Source organism: Schistocerca piceifrons, chromosome 6 (assembly GCF_021461385.2).
Source record: "Schistocerca piceifrons isolate TAMUIC-IGC-003096 chromosome 6, iqSchPice1.1, whole genome shotgun sequence".
Classification (NCBI taxonomy): domain Eukaryota; kingdom Metazoa; phylum Arthropoda; class Insecta; order Orthoptera; family Acrididae; genus Schistocerca; species Schistocerca piceifrons.
In genome coordinates this window covers 297906605-297929498 of record NC_060143.1, presented here as the reverse complement: position 1 = coordinate 297929498, position 22894 = coordinate 297906605, and the positions used below count along the sequence as shown (strand labels likewise).

The 22894-nt window shown below is 39.4% G+C and overlaps 1 protein-coding gene across 1 annotated transcript in view; it reads right to left on the bottom strand.

Moving 5' to 3' along the window:
- The window catches only part of LOC124803280 (beta-galactosidase-1-like protein 2), a 257902-nt gene that overhangs the window by 32337 nt on the left and 202671 nt on the right, over positions 1-22894 (bottom strand). The window contains exon 8 of the mRNA XM_047264463.1: positions 15226-15372. Within this exon, the coding sequence (XP_047120419.1) occupies positions 15226-15372 (147 nt within the window). The remainder of the gene's footprint in view (positions 1-15225; positions 15373-22894) is intronic.

Here is a 22894-nt window from a genome sequence, read left to right as displayed (position 1 = left end):
ATTCAGCAGCAGTGAGCAGTAAGAATACTGTGTAAATTATGTAACCATAATTCTTCCAGAAGCCTTTTTAAGGGTCTTGGAACTCTTAGAGTTATTTTACTTTTTAATTGTTTTTGTTGCTGATAAGCAAGATCAATTTCAAATAAACTGTGGTATATACAGTCACAATAAAAGACACAAAAATAATTTTCATTCAGACTTTGATTCCTCTTCCAGAGTTCAGAGTGGAGTTATGTATGCTGATGGTAAGATATTCAATAAGCTCTTGTCTAACATAAAGCAAGAAACTGAATCCCTGCCAGTTCAAAGGCAAATTAAAAGTATCTCTCATTAACCACTCTTTCTACAACTTATGTGAATATCTAGAATCAGGAATTTAAGATTTCTGTTAGATACATGGCAAGTAATAGTTTTTGTTATAAAGCTGTGTAACAGTTTGCTAGATGAGGATTCAGCATGTATAGATGTAATACCATTGTAATCAAATAAATATTAAATTGTTAATAATAGATACACAGTTAATAAACAATAAAAGTAAGGTGGCAGCAGATTTTTTTTTTCCAAATAACAGCTATCTTACTAATTTACTACATTAAATTTGTATGATATAAACATGAATAGCACTAAGCATAATGGGGGTAGTTTCCTGTTACTACAGTATATGGCATAAGTCTCTTATGATGTCTTTGTCTCATGTTAATGTATATCTTGACTTGTTCCACATTCCTGATGATTCTCCTTCTTGGTGGTATTCCTGAAACCATAAGTGAGGAACAAGGAATTGGACATCCATATCACATCACAAAATGTGGAAGTCAGAGGCTCACCCACTCTGTAGAATAGGATAAGTGGCAATCTGTGACAGATTAATCATATACAGTTGATGTACCTGAGACATATTGAGTCTCATTTTTATCTGTGGTAATGAAGTAGTTTAATGCAATGAATTAAAACTTTTGCCAGCACCAGAAATCAAACCCAGGTCTCTTGCTTACTAATCAGGTGCACTAGTCATCACACCAAACTGACAAGCAGCAATGACAACTGCGTGATTATCTTTTATATGTCTCTATCTCCAATAAATATAGCAACCCATGCCTCAACCCCTTGCTATTCCCCATCTAAACTTGCATCAGTGTTGCCAAGGCTCTCCAATGTTGGAAGAGCACCGTAACAGTGAGCAAAATGGGGTTAATCCTACCTAAATCCCAGGTATAGGTGATACTTTAATCATACATAGTTTATGTTCCTGAGACATATTGAGTATCACTCCTTTATCTATGATAAAGTGCCAGTGTGATGTAATGACTAGCACATCTGCCTTAGCGAGCAGAAAACCTGGGTTCAATTTCCAGCACTGGTACAAATTTCAATTCACTGCTTGAGCCTACATCATTGTCATAATCTGTGGGAGTCTTATGAAACAGTACAATGTTCCGTTGATCACCCAGTGACTTTGTCAGTTATGATTGTAGTTGGAATATTCACCTGGGCTCCCATGGGACCTGTGATAGAAATCAGCGGCACCATGACAGCTGTGGACTATGTGAATGTTATTGTGGATCACCTGCATCCCTTCATGCTCAATGTCTTCTTCAAAGGTGATCACATCTTCTAGCAAGATAACTGTCCATGTCATAAGGCCAGAATTTTGCTACAGTAGTTTGAGGACCATTTCAGTGAACTTATGTTGTGTTTTCATCACCAAATTAGCCTGATCTAAATCTGATGGAACACATCTGGGATGCCATCTGGGACCACCTGCACACCCTCAACTACCAGCCTGCAGCTTACCTGACCTGTGCATAGATACCTATTGCCACATACAATCAGAAACTTACCAAGGACTTGCTAAATGCATGCCATCTAGGAACACTGCCATGATGTCTTCCAATGATGAACCAACATGGTACTGAACAGGTGGTAATGAATGTGTGTGCTTATCAGTGTATATCAAATGATTTAAGTGGTTTGGTTTCCATCCATTAATCATGCCAAGCATGCAGTTCCAGAGGCTACAGTTGAATAAATCTGTACTTCATCCCAGCAGATTTGTGGCGGAATAAATAAACTCTGTTAGTCAAAATGCCTGACTTTTTAAACAGATTTCTATCAGACGGTCATTAGTGTACACCAAATATTATTTCTACAGCACAGTTTTGAGAAATGAAGACTTTCTTTATGAAAGATGAGTTATCCCAGACCATTATTCCATATCACATTACTAAATGAAAATATGAATCATATTTCAACTTACTGATCTGTCTCTTCCAGAGATTTGCAATGATTCTAAATGCAAATGTTGCTGAGATAAGTTGTTTTAGGAGTTCAAAACCAGCTTTTCCCAGTTTAAACATTTATTGATATGATTTTGAAGTTTCTGCACTGTTTTATTATTTCTTTACCATGTGTTACACATATCACTGGTATAGTACCTCCAAATGTGCTGAACTGAATATGTTGTGTCTTTCTACTATTGAGAAGGGAGCATTCACAGAAAACCAGTCAATGATACTTCTGAGAACACTGTTTACTATTTCTACTTTTTCTGCATGTATGCTTGGATTGATTAAAATAAGCAAAAAGAACTAATTCTTCTTGTTGTATATTAGATGGAAGATTATTTATATACATGAGGAACTATAATGATCATAAGTTTGAGCCTTGTGTAACTACTTACATGATTTCTCCCCAGTCACAATAATGTCCCCTGATTACATTCGTTGAATAACTAAGTACAACTTTCTGCATTGTTTTGGTTGGAATGACATTATACATTGACTGGGTATACCATCAATCCTGTGAAACCTTGGTTTATCTTTCCATTAAGTTAAATGCCTTAGACAGGCATGGAAAAGACAACTGGCACTATTTTATTTTACACTTGTAAAATTTGGTGAGTGAGTGTGCAAACAGCATTCTCAGTAGAACAACAGTTTTGAAACCCAAACTGTGATTTACTGAGAATATTATTGTTGTTCAGGTGAGATACTATTCTAGAACACATCACCTTCTAAAATTTAGAAAATGACATCAGCACTGAAACCAGTTGATTATTATTGACATATCTCCTATCATCTTTTTTATAGAGGAGTTTAACAAAGACCTTATTTCAATCATTCTAGATGCCTTACATACTTTAAATAATACTGGTTAATTGGCTGATTTTTATTTGGTCCCATCTTATTGCATTATGTACAAAGGGTGTACCTGTAACAAGGGACAGGTCAACTTAACTTAGTATCTTCAAATATTTAGCCTACCTATTACAAAACATAACAACATACTACAAGTTATTTATGTACACCATACTGCATATTTTTGAGTGATTAAAGTGCATACATACAAATAATTTTAACATACAAATAATATTAACTTCCTCATTCTTTACACATATACCATACTCCTCTGCACTATAAAATTCTTTCTCAATTATGTAACACTTTAGAAGTTTTTGGTATGTCCCTTCAGATGCAAAGTCCTGTAGACACTTAAGAAGATGCTTCACCAGTTGTACACATAAGACTGAGGATCTTTTTCAGCAGCTCTCAGTCAGTGTGATATATTTCTCAACTGGCCTTTATTTCTTGTGTCATATGAATTTACAACAGACACTCTATCAATATGAAACTTCCTGGCAGATTAAAACTGTGTGCCCAACCGAGGCTCGAACTCGGGACCTTTGCCTTTCGCGGGCAAGTGATCTACCAACTGAGCTACCGAAGCACGACTCACCCCCGGTACTCACAGCTTTACTTCTGCCAGTAGCTCGTCTCCTACCTTCAAAGCTTCACAGAAGCTCTCCTGCGGAGTGGAAATCTCATTCTGGAAACACCCCCCAGGCTGTGGCTAAGCCATGTCTCCGCAGTATCCTTTCTTTCAGCTGCAGAGTGAAAATCTCATTCTGGAAACACCCCCCAGGCTGTGGCTAAGCCATGTCTCCGCAATATCCTTTCTTTCAGGAGTGCTAGTTCTGCAAGGTTTGCAGGAGAGCTTCTGTAAAGTTTGGAAGGTAGGAGACGAGATACTGGCAGAAGTAAAGCTGTGAGTACCGGGCGTGAGTCGTCCTTCGGTAGCTCAGTTGGTAGAGCACTTGCCCGCGAAAGGCAAAGGTCCCGAGTTCGATTCTCGGTCGGGCACACAGTTTTAATCTGCCAGAAAGTTTCATATCAGTGCACACTCCGCTTGCAGAGTGAAAATCTCATTCTGGAAACTATCAATATGTTCTCTCCATTGGAGCTTATTGTAAACTGTAATTCTCTAAAATTTTATACAGGTAATTTCTTTCAGTATTGTTTCACCTATGAATATATTTATGTGCTCTTCCTCCTCTCTATTTATGAACATCATGAACATTGTCTTTTTTAGATTTATAATTAACTCTTTCTGTATGAGCCACTGGTCTGTACTGTTTGTTGATATAAAGCATTTCCAGATTTTCTTCTCCATTGACTATTCCATATCATCAGCATACACTGTTTTATGAGCCTTTTCATTGAGTTCAATATTACTTATAAATAAGATGAACAGAAGTGGGCCAAGTACAGATCCTTGAGATATACTGTACTTAATATCACTGATTTCAGATATGCATCCAGCTTTCAATTGCTGACATATGATTTTATCCATTGCACGTGTGTTCACATAATGCCATAGCTTTAAAGTTTTTCTGTTAATGACGTATGGATAACTGTCAGAAGTATTAGACAGATGCAGAAACATAGCAGATACAGAATTTCTTTTGTCTAATGCATCTATAACAGATTATGTAAAGCTTGAGAGAGTGGTTTCTATAGATCTCCCATTTTGGAAACCGTATTGGCTGGAGTCAGAATACTATGTTTCCCTAGATATGCGGCCATTCTGCTATATATAAGCATCTCCAACATTTTTGGGAACCCAAGATTAATAATGCCCATCTGTAGTTATTTGGGTCACCTTTGTTACCTTTGTTACATATTGGTACTACTGTGCGTATTTGTAATTTTCATGGAAATACTCCTCTGAATGAGCAGCTTGCTATACCCAAAAGAGATTCAACTATTTCATCACTCACATGCTTTATTAGATAATTTGAGATTTCATTTTTTCCTGTAGACTTCTTGGATTTTAATTTCTGAATTATTTTTATGAATTCTGGTTTCATTACTGATTGCAGAGACATTGATTGGGATGGTTGCTGAAGTGTCTAGGACACATTGACACAACATGATTTCTTTTCCTCTTTAAATTTTGTACAAAATTTATAAAACTGTTGTTGAGTGTTCTAGCAATTTTTTGTTCCATCTGTAACTATACTGTTCTAAGGCCTCATTAAACTAATAAAATTTCTGTTGTTTACAGTCTTTTGACCACATCTTTCAGTGTTGCTTATAACCCATGCTGTTTTACCTTTATGATTTGAATTTTCAATGGCTCTGTTCATTAAACTGACTTTTACTTCTTTAATTTTTTTCCCTGTACTTCTTCTAATACTGTTTTGTGGTTCTACGTTCCTTGTTTGAGTTTTCATCATACTTCTCATTTGTGCTTTGTGCTTGGAATGTTTCAGTTCAGTCTTCTTTCTTCAGAGGTATTTTCAAAATGCTCATGTTTTGCAGGCTGATTTGTCTTATTTTGCTTTGCTGCTGTTTTTGAGCTCCTATTTGTGTGCATACAAAACTTTAATTTATGATGACCAGAAAGTGCTGTTTGCAGAACTTTTGCTTGACATTAATTATTTACAGTATTATTGGTATTGTTATATATGATGGTCTGAATCTGATCAGTCACTCTTGTAGGTACATTTATTATTATTTTCATATTACTCTGTAATAATGTTCCTTATTTCTGTTTGATTCTTTACCTATATGTATGTTGTACCTCTAAATACTGTAACATAATTTTAAATGTTTTTTCAGAAATGTTGCAATATTCACTCATGACACTAGTAATTTCAAAATCCTTTTCAAAGCAATCTGTAATATTTATACAATTACAGTATCCAGTGTCTTCTGTACCACTAATTTTCTTCTTGAATATAGTAACATCTCGAACTTTATGTTTTGATCTATGGAAATAATGAAACAGATAGTAGTGACCTATTTTTAGAGTGCAAAGTTTTCCTTCATTTAGTCCAAGCACACTAAGGCATAACACATCTGGCTGTGTTTCACTCAGGAGCATTGCTAGTTTTTTGTTCCTAAGTACTGAATATTTTGGTGCACAATTATAATGTTATTTTCCATTCAATGATGCCTGAGTTGTTGAAAATCTGTAGTAGTTGGAGACTCATGTCTTATCACATTCTATTCATTATTACCTATGTTCCTCTCCCTTTCTCTTATATTGGCTGTGGAATAAAAATTCTTTTGCTAAGTAGTGGGGAACTGTTCATGCTCTCTGTGAAGGCCATGTTAGTTTTGTTTTTATCTGTGCAACTTCTGAAGTTGGTTTCTCATATTTTGATGTATTCCATATTCTTTTGGTGGTGTTGTGTATGATTTTTCAATTACAATGTGATGGTTTCATTAATGCATTTAATGCTGCATCTTATGTTGTTGGATCAGCATGACCTTCTTCATTTTTGGAGTATGATGATCCAGTTCGCACATCTTCCTTTTTCTTTCTCTTGTCACTATCATTTTTTCTGTGTTATTTTTCATTACTGTCATCTGCATTTTGGTTGATATCACACACTTTAATTTTCTGAATAGTTTATTTCTTCCTCTTTTGTATACATCAAATTCTTGTCATACGAAATATGTCTTCTTAGGAATATGTTTACATCAACTACTTTGACATGATTGTATTTTTCACCTGCTTTTACAAAGTATTTGTTCAGCTGATTTATGTCATCATTTACCTGTACCCTCTCCTGCTGCTAAGGAACTGCACACAGTATCATCCTTGTGTGAACTATGTTTCTGATTACTTCATTTACAGCATTACTGAAAGTACAGTCTTCTCCCAGTTACAACTGCCATTTGCTCCAGCAAACACTATTAATGCATTTCTTTTCCCAGGTGTTTGATTTTGTTATGAATATTTCTGGTAACTTCATAAAATAGTGCACCTGGCTTAACAAAGGATATTACAAGAGTGGTGTCTTCACACACAGTTTCCATCATTTTTGTCAGTTAACATGAGAATCTTACATTATGGTGCAGCTGCATTACAGTAATCCCTGGTGTCATTCCTTGCTAATTCCATTTGTGTTTGTATTATACAAGATGGAGAAAAAATAAGTAATGAAATTTTAGCCCTGGATAGCTGATGCCAGTAGGAACCAAACTTACTAATGTTATGTAGGCTGACAATGCACCATTTTTAAACTCTGGAAACTTAGCACCACACACTCTGATTGGCCGTGGGATTGCCCTGTTGCCATTTGTTGGTTGACAGGCAGTGCTGTCGTTGTTGGTTCATGCACACAAATGTCCCTCACCCTGTCAATGCCCCAACATAATACGCAGATGTGTTGAATAGGTCTTGCTGTTTATCTCCACCTCACATCAGAGGCATTCACATTTAAGCTTCACTTCAGAGCACACACACATCACCTGTGATTTAGTCATACAGTAAGGATGGCGGCACAGTATTCATTTGAAGAACAATGAGATATGGTTTTTGTTTACGGATTAGCTGACAGTAATGCGCAGGTAGCTCAATGCTTGTATGAGGAACGGTACCCAGTAAGACACCACTCACACCCATAAATGTTTACAGTAGTTCACTGGTGACTTGGCAAAAAAGGCTCATTAGCAGGATATCATGGTGATGTTGGAAGATCTCCAACATGATGCGATGGGATGCTGCATTTGCAGAAACTGTTCTCAAGCTCTTCGGAGAAGCATCTATGACAAGTATTCAAGCAGCCGGACATGACATGGAGGTCACTCATAAGTTAGTCTGGGAGGTTTTGAGGGATGATGGCCAGCATCTATTTAGTTTCCACCCTGTCCAAGACCTAAAGCCTGTGGTGGACTATGAACACAGGATAGGGTTCTGCCGGTGGTTTCCATGATGTGTTGCACAAGATCCTGGCTTCCCCACTATTCTGTTGTTTACCAATGAGTGCACCTTCCATCAGGATGGCCTTTACAACACTCAGAACGTTCATTACTGGGCAAGGGGAAATCCTTACATCACGTACATCCGAGGACACAAGGAACAATTTTCGCTCAGCAATTGGGCAGGTGTTGTGGGTGACCATCTGATTGGGTCAGTCCATCTACCTCTTCAACTTACCGGGGCAAATTACCTCCACTTTTTGCAAGAAACTCTACTCGGCCTCCTGGAAGATGTTGCCCTGGACATATGGCTATACATGTGGTTGCAGCCTGTACATAACAGTTGTGCTGTGCATAGGTATTTAAATGAACTCTTCGACAGCCAGGTAATTGGTAGAGGTGCTTGTAGGACATGGCACCCGTGATTACCTAACCTCACACCCCAGACTTTTTCCTGTGGGGATTCTTCAAGGTTATAGTTCCTCCACCTGGATGCATACCACCTAGGAATGAAGAGGAATTAATTGATCACACTCAACATGCCACCAGGCACATCAAGGCAATGCCAGGAATCTTTGAAAGAGTTTGGCAAAACACCGTTCAACATTACCAAGCTTGTATCACATCAGAGAGTCACCAGTTTGAGCACCTGCCTTAAGCAAACAATCTTCTAGCTACAAAAAAGGCCCTTTTCAGGGCCGACACAATTTGTAAAAGACTTTCTGTATTCAAACTAACTGCTGTTGACAAGTTTGTTCCTGGTAAGTCTTATTATGAAATGTCAAATTTGTTTCACTTTTTTAGACTTGCATGAGAATTTTGACACTGTTCCTCGCAAGTGACTTCTAATTAAATAGTGTGCCTATGGAGTATCATATCAATTGTGTGACTGAATTTGTTATTTCCTGTCAGAAAGATCACTTTTCATAGTAACTGAAGGAAAGTATAAATGAAGGTAATATCTGGCGTTTCCCAAGGAAGTGTTATAGGTCCTCTGTTGTTCCTGATCTTCATAAACTATTTAGAAGACAATCTGAGCAGTCCTGTCAGACTGTTTGCAGATGATGCTGTCATTTAAAGTCATGTAATGTGTTCAGATGATCAAAACAAATAGCAAAATGATTTACACAAGATACCTGTATGGTGCAAAAAGTGGCAACTCCCTCTAAATCATGGAAAGTGTGAAGTCATCCACATGAGTACTAAAAATAATTCACTAAATTTCAGTTACATAATAAATCATACAAATCTAAAGGTTGTAAACTCAACTGAATACCAGCAGATTACAAGTACGAGTAACTTAAATTGGAACGATCACATAGATAATGTGGGAAGGCAAACCAAAGACTGCCAGACCACTTAGAAGCTGTAACAGCTTTACTATGGAGACTGCTTACACTATGCTTCTCTGGCCTCTTCTAGAGTACTGCTGTATTGTGTATGCCCATCAGATGGGATTGACGGAGGACATCAAAAAAGTTCAAAGAAGGGCAGCTCATTTTTTACTATCACAAAAGGTGTGAGAGAGTGCCATTGATATGATACACAAACTCGGGTAGCAGTCATTAAAGCAAATGCATTTTTTACTGTGGCAGGACCTTCTCATGAAATTTCTATCACCAACTTTCTCCTTGGAGTGTGCAAAGATTTTGTTGGTGCCCTCCTACATAGGGAGAAATGATCACCATAATAAAGTAATAGAAATCAGAGTTCACACAGAAATATGTAAGTGTTCATTTTTCCCGCAAGCTGTTTGAGAGTGGAAAAGTAGAGAGTAAGCTTAAAGGTGGTTCCTCTGGCAGGAACTTAATTGTGAACTGCAGAATAATCATATAGATGTAGATGCAGATGTTGATGTTTGTGCTTTGTGCTCTTGCAAATTTGGCATACTTTTTTGGATATAGGACAAATCAATGCAATGTTTGTTGCACTCGTATAATTTAACTGCTCTTTTAGAGCCTTCAAACTGTCATTATTATGTGCAATTAAAGCATGTACTCACAAAATTTCATCTTTTGACCAGGAAATGTTGTCCTCAGTAACTGCTTGCACAATTCTAATGTCCATTTGTTTAGTTGCAAGTCCAAGACTTTTGATTAATGCATGTGGTGCATGTAGGCAATTATAGTCTGAAACTGGCACTGACTGCTTACTACAGCAAGTATCCTGGTGATAATTATTTTATTTTTTGTGATGTACTTCACAGAAAGTTTGATTAGAATAGATGTATCCTGAATACCAGTACTTTTCTCTCTTCATTTCTATCGCATTTGTGTACTTCAGGATATTTCAGATTTGTAATGTGCACTTTTTGTTTGTTTGATTATTTGCAATATGCCCCATTACAATGTTTTGTAATAAATAGGATTTGAACCAGCTTCCTCTGGGTCAAGCACCACTTCACAAGCATGCTTTGGCAACCTTGGCCACAGAGGTGGGTTAATAAGCACTTATTTGAAAGTTTTCACTAGTACACAAACTCATTTAAATTTAGGATGCAACCATCTATTATATGGGCACAGATCTTTAGAACTCATGTGCATTTCTATAATAATTTTATTAGATAGATCCTCACTTAATGCATAGACAGTTGACAGCGAACTCTATAAAGCTACGTAAATGCTTTGTTTGAAGTATTAGATGGCAACAGAAACTGGGTAGTATAGGAGGAGAAGCAGTGGATTATTCCAAAGCAGTTATTTTTCCTAGCATATATTTATAGTGTAATATAGAAGTAAATACCACAAATATCAGTTTCAGTAGATTAGTGCTAGTCATAATTTGGTATTACATGAATGTGTGGTGTCTGTTCTTTCAGACACCATGTAGTATCCGCAACTGTGATACATATTACGTAAATAAAAGGGAGAAGAGGGAGAAAGGAAAGGAATTATTGATGTCAGCTGCATTGTGAATTTATTTGGAATCAGCAGTAACAACTGAAAATGTGTGCTGGGTCATGACTTGAACCCAGGATCTCCTGCTTACTAGACAGTTGTGTTAACCTCTCTACCATCTGGACACAGCGTATATTGCAGTTGTGCAGACTATCTCAGCATGCCTCCTGCATGATCCACACTCCCACTAAATGCCACCTATCTCCAGTCCCCGGCCACGTCCTTCATGCTTGCTGCTTTGCCATTTCCACAGTAGGCCAAAGGTAACTGCACATCTGCACTGAAGGTTGAGGATTTACTGCCCATGAAGGTGAATAAAATATATGAATGTGTGATGTCTCTTCATTCAGATGTGTCCAACTGAATGTCAAGGCAGTGAGTGTGGAAGACATGTACATTGACTGCATATAGATGGCACTCAGCGAGAGGGTGAGTCAACTGGGAGGCATGCTGAGATAGTCCATGCAGTTGTGATAAACACTGTGTCTGGATGGTGAACTGGTTAACACAACTGCCTAGTAAGCAGGAGAGCCTGGGTTCAATTCCTGGTCTGGCACACATTTTCACTCATCACTGCTGATTCCGCATAAAGTTCTGGATAGCTGATGTCATTAATTCCATCTCTTCTCCCCTTCAATTTATATAATTCAATGTTAGTATACACTTAGATGGCAAAAGTTATGGGATACTTCCTAATATCATATCAGACCTCATTTTTCCTGGGTTAGTGCCCCAACTGAACATGGCATGGACTCAAGTCATTGGAAGTTCCCTGCAGAAATACTGAGTCATGCTGCATCTATAGCTGTCCATAATTTTGAAAGTGTTGCTGGTGCAGGATTTTGTGCACAAACTGATCTCTCGATCATAGCTCACAAATGTTCAATGGGATTCATGTCAGGCAATCTGGATGGCCAGACCATTTGCTCAAATTGTCCAGAATCTTCTTCAAACCAATTGCAAACAATTGTTGCCTCATGACATGGCACACTGTTATCCATAAAAATTTCGTTGTTGTTTGGGAACATGAAGTCCATGAATGGTTGCAAATAGTCTCCAAGTAACTGAACATAACCATTTCCAGTCAATTATCATTTCAGTTCGACCAGAGGACCCAATTCCCATATATATGTAGCCAACACTATTATGGAGCCACCATCAGCTTGCACAGTGCCTTGTTGCCAACTTGGGCCCATGGCTTCTTGTGGCCTACACCACGCTCAAACTCTACCATCAGCTCTTACCAACTGAAATTAGGATTCATCTGACCAGACCACAGTTTTCCAGTCATTTAAGGTGCAACTGCTATGGCCAATATTGTCACAACCTAAGGAGAGGTGTTGCAGGTGACGTCATGTTGTTAACGAAGGCACTTGCATTGGTCGTCTGCTGCCGTAGTTCATTAACATCAAATTTCGCCACACTGTCATAATGGATACATTTTTAGTATGTCCCACATTGATTTTTGCTGTTATTTCACATAGTGTTGCTTGTCTGTTAGCACAGACAACTCTACACAAACACTGCTGCTCTCAGTCGTTAAGTGAATGTTGTCAGTCACTGCGTTGTTTGTGGTTAGAGGTAATGCCTAAAATATTGTGTTCTTGGCACTCTCTTGACACTGTGCCTCTTGGAGTATGGAATTCACTAATGATTTTCGAAATGGAATGTCCCATGCATCTAACTCTAACTACCATTCTGCATTCAAAGTCTGTTAATTCCTATTGTGCTGCCGTAATCACATCAGAAACCTTTTCACATGAAACACCTGAGTACTAATGACAGCTTTGCCAATGCAGTGTCCTTTTATACCTTGTGTATGCAATGCTACCACCATCTATATTTATGTGCATATTACTATCTCATGACTTTTGTCACCTCAGTGTATTTTACACAAGTGGCCAGCTGTGGTTTATTCTGTCTGTTAATGTATAACTTGACTCATTATGTATCACTGAAGTTTTTCCTTCATGATGAGAATTGCAGAACGTTATTTGTGATTGAATGAATGCTCATTCTACACCCTTTACCACTTTAAACATATGCTTCCAACCATTGGTTAGTTATCTTAAAGTACTCAGATAACAATTCCAAACCAATCACATAATTTGACATGACGAGTCTGGAACACACTGTATATGGGAACAAGTAGTTCTTGGAATTTCAGGAAGCTCATAATATTTTCAGTGTCACAATGACTTTCAGCAACTATACATAAAACACACTGAAGTCATCACAAGACTTCCACACATTTTATTAAATGAATTTTTATTTGCCAGACTCTGGCACTCCTTGTATAAATAACTAGGTAACAATGATTTTTATTTTTTACTGAGCAGCGTTCATGGTCATGGAAAACTTTTTGAGAGAACACTTTTTAATCTTTGACTTTCAGTCACTGAAATTGCAATTTTGAGCATGGGATCATGTTTAAGTGGAAAATTTTATTCCTATGCATAAATAAAATAAATAAATAAATAACTGGCATACATAAATGTTTCTTACCACAGACTGAAGCATTTCTAGCAGTGGAATGCAACGAAACTTTTGCATCATTTTTACAAATCAACAAATAACTACACTGCTGTGCATGCATTCACATGATAACACCAACTGTAAGAGTTGGCACAGACAGAGCATACATATGAGCTTGATGCATTCATAACAATTTTTCCCAGTATCTAGACAATATGATTACAATGTCAGAATATGTCAAGCATACGATGTTCATGCCTCCATTTTGAATTCTATTAAAGTTCTTGCTAAATGTTTTATCTTTCTGTATTTTGTAGTGTGGTGTTGAGCAACTGTGGCTAGGAATGATCTTTGTGTGCTTCATTAAACATTTTGAGTGTATCTTAAAACGAATTCTGTAAAGAGGAATCTTATGACAAGTAGTGTAGCCCCTTTGATACCATTCTTGAAAATATGGCACGATTGTTATTTTTCATCCTTCTGGAATTTCATCCACTCTCTTTACATTCTAGAAATAAGGGATGAATGTTAGGGCTTTAATGTCTCATCTGTGATGAACTAATTAGAGATGGGGAACATATGTGTTAGGAAAATGATGGATAACAAATTTGGGTGTCCAGATGTGGATTTGAACTACCATTCTCCTGAGTGTGTCCAGTGTCTCAATATATTTTCTTGATTAATAGATGAATGTATCCTGAAATTCATACTTGCCCTCTTGTATAGCTTTGGCCCAGATCTAATTCTCATGTGTGCTTTCATTTTTGTTCAGCTTTCTTGTGCCATTATGTTTTCAATTGTGGAGCTAGATTTACAGTGACTGTATATCAAAACTCAAACAGATTATAGGGTGTGAAAGAAGGTCATGAGTCATGCTTAGATAGCTCAGTTTGTAGAGCACTTGCACCCAGTAGGCAAAGGTCACAGGTTTGAGTCCTGGCACAGCACACAGTTTTAATCTGCCAGGAAGTCTAAGACTGCTGAGTTCTTCACAGATGAGAAGACTACTGTTTCCATCTGTAGTGATATTATTGTGCTTGGTCAGGATACTCCAAGTATAGCTGTTAACAAGTATTTACTTCTATAGATTGTGGAATACATTTTTGAAGAACTTAACCTTGTGGAACTCTTTGTAGTACTTTTACCTCTTAAAAATGCTTTTCTTGAGTAGTTCTTCATCTTTCCTCAAACTTTACTTTGCTTAGCCAAATCTATTCTTTGCTGACAGTTCTTCTTTATTTCTTTCCTCCTTGTCCACACCTCAATGCCGTCAGCAGAACAGATATATTTGTTCACATTCCATTTCTTGATGAAGGTATTGAGCTAAATGTATATCCTTATTGATCTCCAGTCATCCTCCTTTCCTGGCATCCACTGTCTAACTTCATCATTCTGAACACATTATAGGCAACAGTGCTGGAGGAAGCTCTATGGCTATCACACTGAAATTTATCACTGCAGCAGCCACTAGATATCTTCCTGTTTTTCTCTCTTTACCTATTCTCATGTGCTATGTATTGCTGTTTACTTCTAAATTTCCTCAGCAATATAAGTCCATGCATATATATTACAAAACAACAGTTATTGAGTATATATGACTATCATTATGGCGCAGTGTTAAATGTTTTCATCAGTTATCTACTCAATAACATGGCAAAGCAGCTCAAATTACATTACATCAAGACACTGGAATCTTATCTTTCACAACTGTTTACAAACCACAGTCACATGAACAAACATAGTTCAAAACAAATCACCTGCTTTATAATGAAAGCATAACAATATCAAGTGTGGTTATTCATGCTGCTGTTACTTTGTCTAATAAAACGTTTAAGTCTAAAAAAGAAAGACTTAAAACATACCATAGCTTGTAACTTGTGGTTTATAGGTTGGGAATGATGATGCAGCATTTGCTCCACTCATGAATCCAAAGCTTGTCCCTCCATGGAACATGTAGAGGTTGAAGGAGGCAGGATATGTTATGATTCTTTCCAATATGTTTCGGAAACCTTTAAATAAAAATTATTTAAATTTATTTATAGTATCACATGTCCATAAAAATACTAGTTCATTATATAGAGCATCTGAAAAAAAAGGTGTGGAAATTTCAATTCTGCTGAGAATCAAGGAATGATTTCCAGTATTGGTTGTGCTTCCCAAACAAGGACTCATCACAGATATAACAAATAACTATAAACAGAATTTTTTCCAGGTATCCAGGCCAGTCCAGGCTTGCAGCACATATCTAAGACTATGGCTCAAAGATTCCAATGAGAATAAGCAGGTCAGTTGTCAAAATATGCTCTCTTGAAACAAGACTGACCTCAATTACATAAAGTAACACTGATAAATGTGAAAGAAAAGTAAATTCAGTTACAACAAAAATCTGCATAAACCTTTAATGTGCTTGGAAAGCTAGGCTGTCACATTTGCCAAAATTCAGCCATTTGCAATGAAAGCATCTCAGTCATCTACTCATATCTGTGCTTCATTCCCTAGTTAAAGTCATGACAATTTCCTCATATCCAAAGCACTTCTTCCTGATCTTTTTAGCATTCTTCTACTCTATTATTCTGTTGCAGAGTCAGTGTATTACATCATGCTCCTATATAACATGAATCAATTAATGAGGGTGTCAAGCAAATAGTTCAGAAGCTGATGAATGATTGGAATTCTCTGTCATTAATAAGAATATTAAACATGTCCATTGTACATAACTTATTTCAGACAGACTGGATACTTGCAAAACTAGTTTTAACATCAGATAGAAAATACACACCCTCAAAGAAGTGACAATAATATCAATAGGTATATTAAGGGCATGGAATCATCAGATTAAGGAGAATGAAGTTATAGTTAACCTCTACACTGAAAATAAATATGAATCATGAGCTTCCAGGACCAATGACAACTCATAAAGAATATAAATGCAGACAGGAGAAATTGAAAATTTAGTTGGAAATCTGGGATGTAATTAGCATATTGGTTATTAGAAATGCTTTGGATATTGATCTATTCATTGGTAAAGGATAACAACATTGTGTAAACCAATATCTATTTTAAGAGCAATATACGAGGGCCGTTCAGAAAGTAACCTCCGGTTGATTTAAAAAAATACACCAAGTTAAATAAAAATATTTTAATATATACATCTTACAACTACATCTTTGCACTATTTTTCTACATAGTCTCCATAGCGATTGAGGCACTTATCGTATCTCTTCACAAGCTTTGAAATTCCTTCCGCATAAAAATCACCCGCTTGTGCCTGGAGCCAGCCTGTGACCGCATCTTTGAGCTCTTCGTCGTCATCAAACCGCTGTGACCCGAGCCATTTCTTCAAATGCATGAAGAGGTGATAATCACTTGGCGCCAGGTCTGGGCTGTAAGGTGGATGGTTGATAACGTCCCACTTGAAGGACTCAAGAAGGGCCGTTGTTCTGCGAGCAGAGTGAGGACGGGCGTTATCGAGCAAAAAACGATACCGGAAGTCAGCATACCACGGCGTTTGTTCTGTATAGCCCCTCGTAACTTTTTTATTGTTTCACAGTACACGTCTTGATTAATGGTCGTACCACGTTCCATGAATTCAACCAACAACACCCCTTTGGCATCCCAAAACACTGTTGCCATCAGTTTTCTGGCAGAAAAATCTTGCGAGGCTCTTCTTGGTTTGGTAGGCGAATTTGAATGTGCCCACATCTTTGATTGTTCTTTTGTCTCAGGGTTCACGTACTTAATCCAGTATTCATCACCGGTCACGATTCTGTTCAACAATGGTTCTCCTTCGTCCTCATAACGTGACAGAAAGTCTAATGCAGAGGCCATTCTTTGAGTTTTGTGGTGGTCGGTAAGAATTTTGGGCACCCATCGTGCACAGAACTTACGGTAACCCAATCTTGCTGTCACTATCTCGTACAAGAGAGTCTTAGAAATCTGTGGAAAACCAGTAGACAAATCCGACATTGAGAAACGTCGATTTTCACGAACTTTTGCATCAACTGTCTGAACGAGTTCGTCAGTCACCAATGATGGTCTACCACTCCTCTCTTCATCATGAACGTTTTCTCGTCCACTTTTAAATAAACGTACCCATTCACAGACAACTCCTTCACTCATAACTCTTGGTCCGTACACGGCACAAAGCTCATGATGAGTAGCTGCTGCAGAATATCCTTTGGCTGTAAAAAACCTTATGACAGCACGCACTTCACATTTGGCGGGGTTTTCTATTGCAGCACACATTTCAAACTGCCACAAAAACTAAACTAGCGCAGGTACGACGTTCACTCGACCGCGGCTTGATGCCGACTGACCTGTTGAGTGCGTGAACGCACAGATGGCGTCGCTACTCCCCCCACAACCCGCACTGTGACCAATCGGAGGTTACTTTCTGAACCGCCCTCGTACTTTGTAAACTACTGTTTTTCATGAACTAAATAATTTTATACTTGAAAATCTCATTCTGGAATTTTATACTTAATTAACAAAAAACATTTTCATTTTATATAATTATTTACAATAATGCTTTCACATTTTTTTATATTTATGCTAAAATTATGTAATGTGAATTTAAATACTTTCATTGGCAGCTAAGCAAATGCACTGTGCAGTTGCAGAGAGTTGTATTTCTCTGAAAGTTGATTTATCATTGTTTATTCTAAAGAATACAGAAGACAAAACGAGGGGAACTAACTTGATAATCCAAATTAAACTTTGTAGCTAATTTCTTCAAACTCATGAAGCCTGTGCCAATAGCAATATACTTAAGAAGACAACAAAGACAACTTAGAACCAGCAAGGTACCATATTTCATGATTTATCAATGAGGGCATAATTACTTTCACTTTTATGGAAAATGACAAATCTGTAAAGTTGATAACTTTTTGGAAACATAACCCCTACTTTAAAGATCATTTCAGATGTGGGTGTATCATCCTGGAATGTGAAACTGTACTAAGAAATTACTAATCACTGATGTGTATGTTGTGACTCGCCAATCTTTCAAAGTTTCAAAGTGCCACCATGCAGTTACGCGCGTCCTCTACATGCGGCGCTGTCTGGCAGCCATGCAGCAGCAGCGCCACCTAAGCGGCCAGCCAGCCAGCGGCCACTAGAGTCGGACTCAGTTATGATTTGACTGTTAAATTGTGCACATGTCTTACTCTGTTTACTTGATCTGTGACTTTCATGTATTGCATCTTCCTTGAAATATATTTGTTCAACTTGAAGTTATAACAATTGGCAATGAGGTAGTGCTTTTTCTTTTCCATCGTTGACCCACATGTTTCCATGGCTACTTTAGAGCAACTATTGCAAGGTCGCAAAGAACAGCAAATGCTTCTCACCGATGCAGTTCGTGATTTCGTCGCAGCATCAAATGTGGGGTGTCTCTCATTGTCTCTACCTCCTTTTCCTCCTTACGACAAGATGGCGGAAGACTGGTCTGATTACGAAAAACATCTTCGACAGCACTTCTTGGCATGTCATGTCACGGACAAACAAATGTGTAAGTCTCTGTTCCTTTCATGGATTTCACCTCAAATGTATCGGTTGTTGCTGCAGTTGGCTCTTTGAAAGATCCTGCATCTTTATCCTTTGCTGAAATGTTCTCACTTCTGTCCATCTATTTTCAAAAGCAAATGCATGTGGTAGCCTCTCGTGTTGACTTTTATTGTTGTCAAAAACAACGGAATCAATCCTATCATGCTTGGGCTGCTGAACTTCACGGCCTCAGTAGAAAGTGTCAATTTGTTACTGAAGTTCACAAAGAATCCTACGCTGATTCCACGGTACAGGATGCTATTATCCAATTGGCACCTGACGAAGAAGTTAGGCAACATGCCCTTCAGTTGGGAAATCTGACTCTAGATGAAGTCCTATCCATCGCTCAGTCTTTTGAAATTTCTCGCATCGCTGGAGCACAAATAGAGGCATGGGGCGACGTCAGGGAAATACAACCTCTGTGTGATGTTGACGAAGCGTGTGGCGTGTCCCCGCCAGCCGACGTGGCCGTAGTATGCTCCTAAGCACAGCCTAGGCCTAACCATAAACAAACCTCTAAGAAACTGCAGCAAATCCCACGGCAACTTCCTTCATGTCCGCGGTGTTTTACGAAACATTCATGATAAGATTGTCCACAACATTGGGCCGTGTGTCACAAATGCAAACAAAAAAAGGGTCATGTGTCATCTATTTGCAAATCCGAGCACATACATGATGTTCATGAACATGACACTGATTCTGATTCTGTGTTGTCTGTCAATTGTACTTCTTCCCTTTCAGGGAAGTTATTCCTCACTGTCCAAATGCTTGGTCGAGATGTTCGCAAGCAGGTGGATACTGGTTCTGCTGCCACTATCATCAATTCTCGGGCGTATCTTCAGTTGGGTTCTCCAATACTGTCACCTGTCACTACGCAATTACAGACGTACAATAAACAGAAGATTTCTCTCTTGGGACAATTTGATGCTGAAGCATCTTACAAATCTGTCATTCGCACTGTTCCCATGTTTGTGGTCGACCATAGTAACGCGGAGAATCTTTTTGGTTTCGATGCCTTTCGTGTTTTTGGGTTCTCCATATATGACTCTGTCAATATCGTTTCTGATGTTATTCCTTATGCTCAATTGGATTCCTTGTCGACGACATTTTCGTCCCTTTTTTCTCCTGGGTTAGGCTGTGCAAATGATGTTGAAGCTCATATCACCCTCAAACTCACTGCTCGGCCTAAGTTTTTCGGGCTCGGCCCATTCCTGTGGCCCTTTGTGATCAGGTCAAATGGGAGCTGGATCATCTCACTGCTTCAGGGCTCTTGCTTCCTGTCACTTCCAGTGAGTGGTCCTCTCCTGTCATTGTCGTTGCTAAACCAAATGGTGATATTCGTCTCTGTGGTGATTTCAAAGCCACTTTAAATGCTCAATGCCTTATTGACACTTACCCTACGCCTCAACCTGAAGAATTGTTCACTAAACTTGCTGGAGGCCAGTAGTTTTCTAAACTTGACCTGTCAGAAGCTTATCATCAACTTCCGCTCGACGCTGATTCCCGGCAGTTTCTGGCCCTTAACACGCCTTTTGGCCTCTATCAATACCAACAATTGCCATTCAGGGTTGCCAGCACCCCTGCTCTCTTTCAGAGATTCTTGGAACAATTATTGCTCACTGTCCCTGGGTGTATAAATTACCAGGACAACATTGTTGTCACTGGCTCCACCACTGACGAACATCTTCAAAATCTCCACACACGTTTTTATGTCTTATGGACCGACGGTCTTAAGTGTAATCTTCAGAAATCACAATTTTTTCAGGCATCTATCACGTACTTGGGGTTTCAACTGTCTCGGGATGGTATTCGTCTGCTTCAGCAAACTGTTGCTGCGATCGATGCCCTTCCTCGCCCTACATCTGTTAAGGAACTGCAGGCCTTCTTGGGGAAGATAGCATACTATCACAAGTTTTTACTGTCTGCTGCTTCAGTGGGTCAGCTGTTGCATCGCCTGATGCATAAAAACATGCCTTTTCACTGCTCTGTGTCATGCAATGCGGCTTTCCAGAAATTGAAGACTATGCTGAAACATGCCCCGTGCCTGGCTACTTATCGACCTAGCCAACATCTTGTTCTTGTCATGGACACCTCTCAATACGGGGTTGGTGCAGTTCTTGCACACTGTTTTTCTGATGGTTCTGAACAACCCATTGCTTATGCCTCCAAAACACTCACAGATGCCCAACAAAAGTATTCTCAAATAGAAAAAGAAGCTTTGGCCATTATTTATGTTCTTCATAAGTTTGGTGTTTTTCTTTATGAATCCAAACCACTTGTTTCCTTGTTTCATCCATCAACGTCACTTCCTGACAAGGCTGCACACTGCCTCCAGCGTTGGGCTCTTTACTTGTCTCATTTCAATTATGAGATTCATTTCTGGTCGACGGCTCAACATGCGAATGCTGATGCACTGTCTTGCCTTCCCATGGGTCCTGATCTGGCATTCGATAGGAATGAACGTTTGTGTTTCCACCTGGATGTTGCTGAGCAGCGGGTTGTGGATGGGTTCCCCATTACCGGGGACCGGCTGGCGGCTGCTACGGGTTCTGACCCTACCCTCTCCCGGGTTTTATGCTGTATTCAGAAGGGATGGCCAGATCGTCCATCCACTAAGACTTCTAATTTGTTACGGAACTACTACACTTTGCATTACCGCCTCACGGCTAGGGATGGTTTTATCCTCCTTTCCATCGAAAATGCTTCACTGCGTGTTGTGGTACCTGTGTCCTTGTGTGCTTCGGTCCTGCGCCTCCTTCACCAAGGGCACTGGGGTGTCTCTCGCACCAAATCTCTGGCACACCGTCATGTGTACTGGCCCAGCATCGACTCTGAAATCGCACATATGGTCGCTGCCTGCAGCCCTTGTGCGTCACAGGCCACCGACCCGAAGTCATCTTTGTCACTGTGGCCTTCGCCTGAGAAGCCCTGGGAGCATATTCATGCTGACTTCACGGGTCCTTTCTTAGGTACTTATTGGGTTCTCATTATTGACGCATACTCTAACTTTCCTTTCATTGTCCATTGCACGTCGCCTACCACCGCGGTAACCACCAATGCTCTAGCTCGCATTTTCTCTTTGGAAGGCCTTCCCTCTACTCTTGTTACTGATAATGGTCCGGAATTTGCCTCTTCCAATTTTGTGAATTTTTGTGCCCCTCATGGCATCATGCATGTCACGGCCCCTCTGTTCCATCCACAGTCAAACAGTAGGCTGAAAGACTGGTCTGCACATTTAAAGCTCAGATGAGGAAACTCCTGACTTCTTCTGCTGCTGCTGATGCGCTTCTCCAATTTCTCGCATTTTACCCTTTCACCCCCATGGGTGACCACAGCCTGGCTGAGCTCTTACATGGCCGACAGCCCAGCATGCTACTTCATCTTTTGTGGCCTTCCACCTCACGGCCGCGGGTGCCTTCACTTGGCCGGTTCACCGCCAACGACCTTGTATTGGTACGGATATATGGCAGGCAGCCAAAATGGAGTCCTGGCCACATCTTATGACACCGTGGCCAATGCCTGTATGAAATCCAGACAGACACGGGTGTTGCAGTGCATCAGTCGGACCAGCTTCGGCCTCGTGTGCTGGCAACGCCTGTTCCAGATGCCGTTACACCACCTTCGGCTCTACCTGATGCTCGGGATACTGGAATCTCTCATTACTTACAACACAGTCATCTCACCATCATATTGGTGCCAGCACAAGAATTGATGCCACCAGGAGACATGCCCACGCAGGCACCAGATGACCATCATCTGTCGGAGCAACTCTAGTCGCCTCCTTCTCCTACGGACGCGGACACATCGCCCATGTCTCCTGTTATAATAACCGGACTTGCAGCAATGGGCAGATTGGTGCATGGGGCCCCAACAGTTTCGACCCCAACGTCTCCTGTCATCTCGACCCGTTATCATCAGGGACACTTCCGTCTGTACGGGAAGCCTCCTCCTCGGGACTTTACGGCCAGTCAAACAACACATATGGAC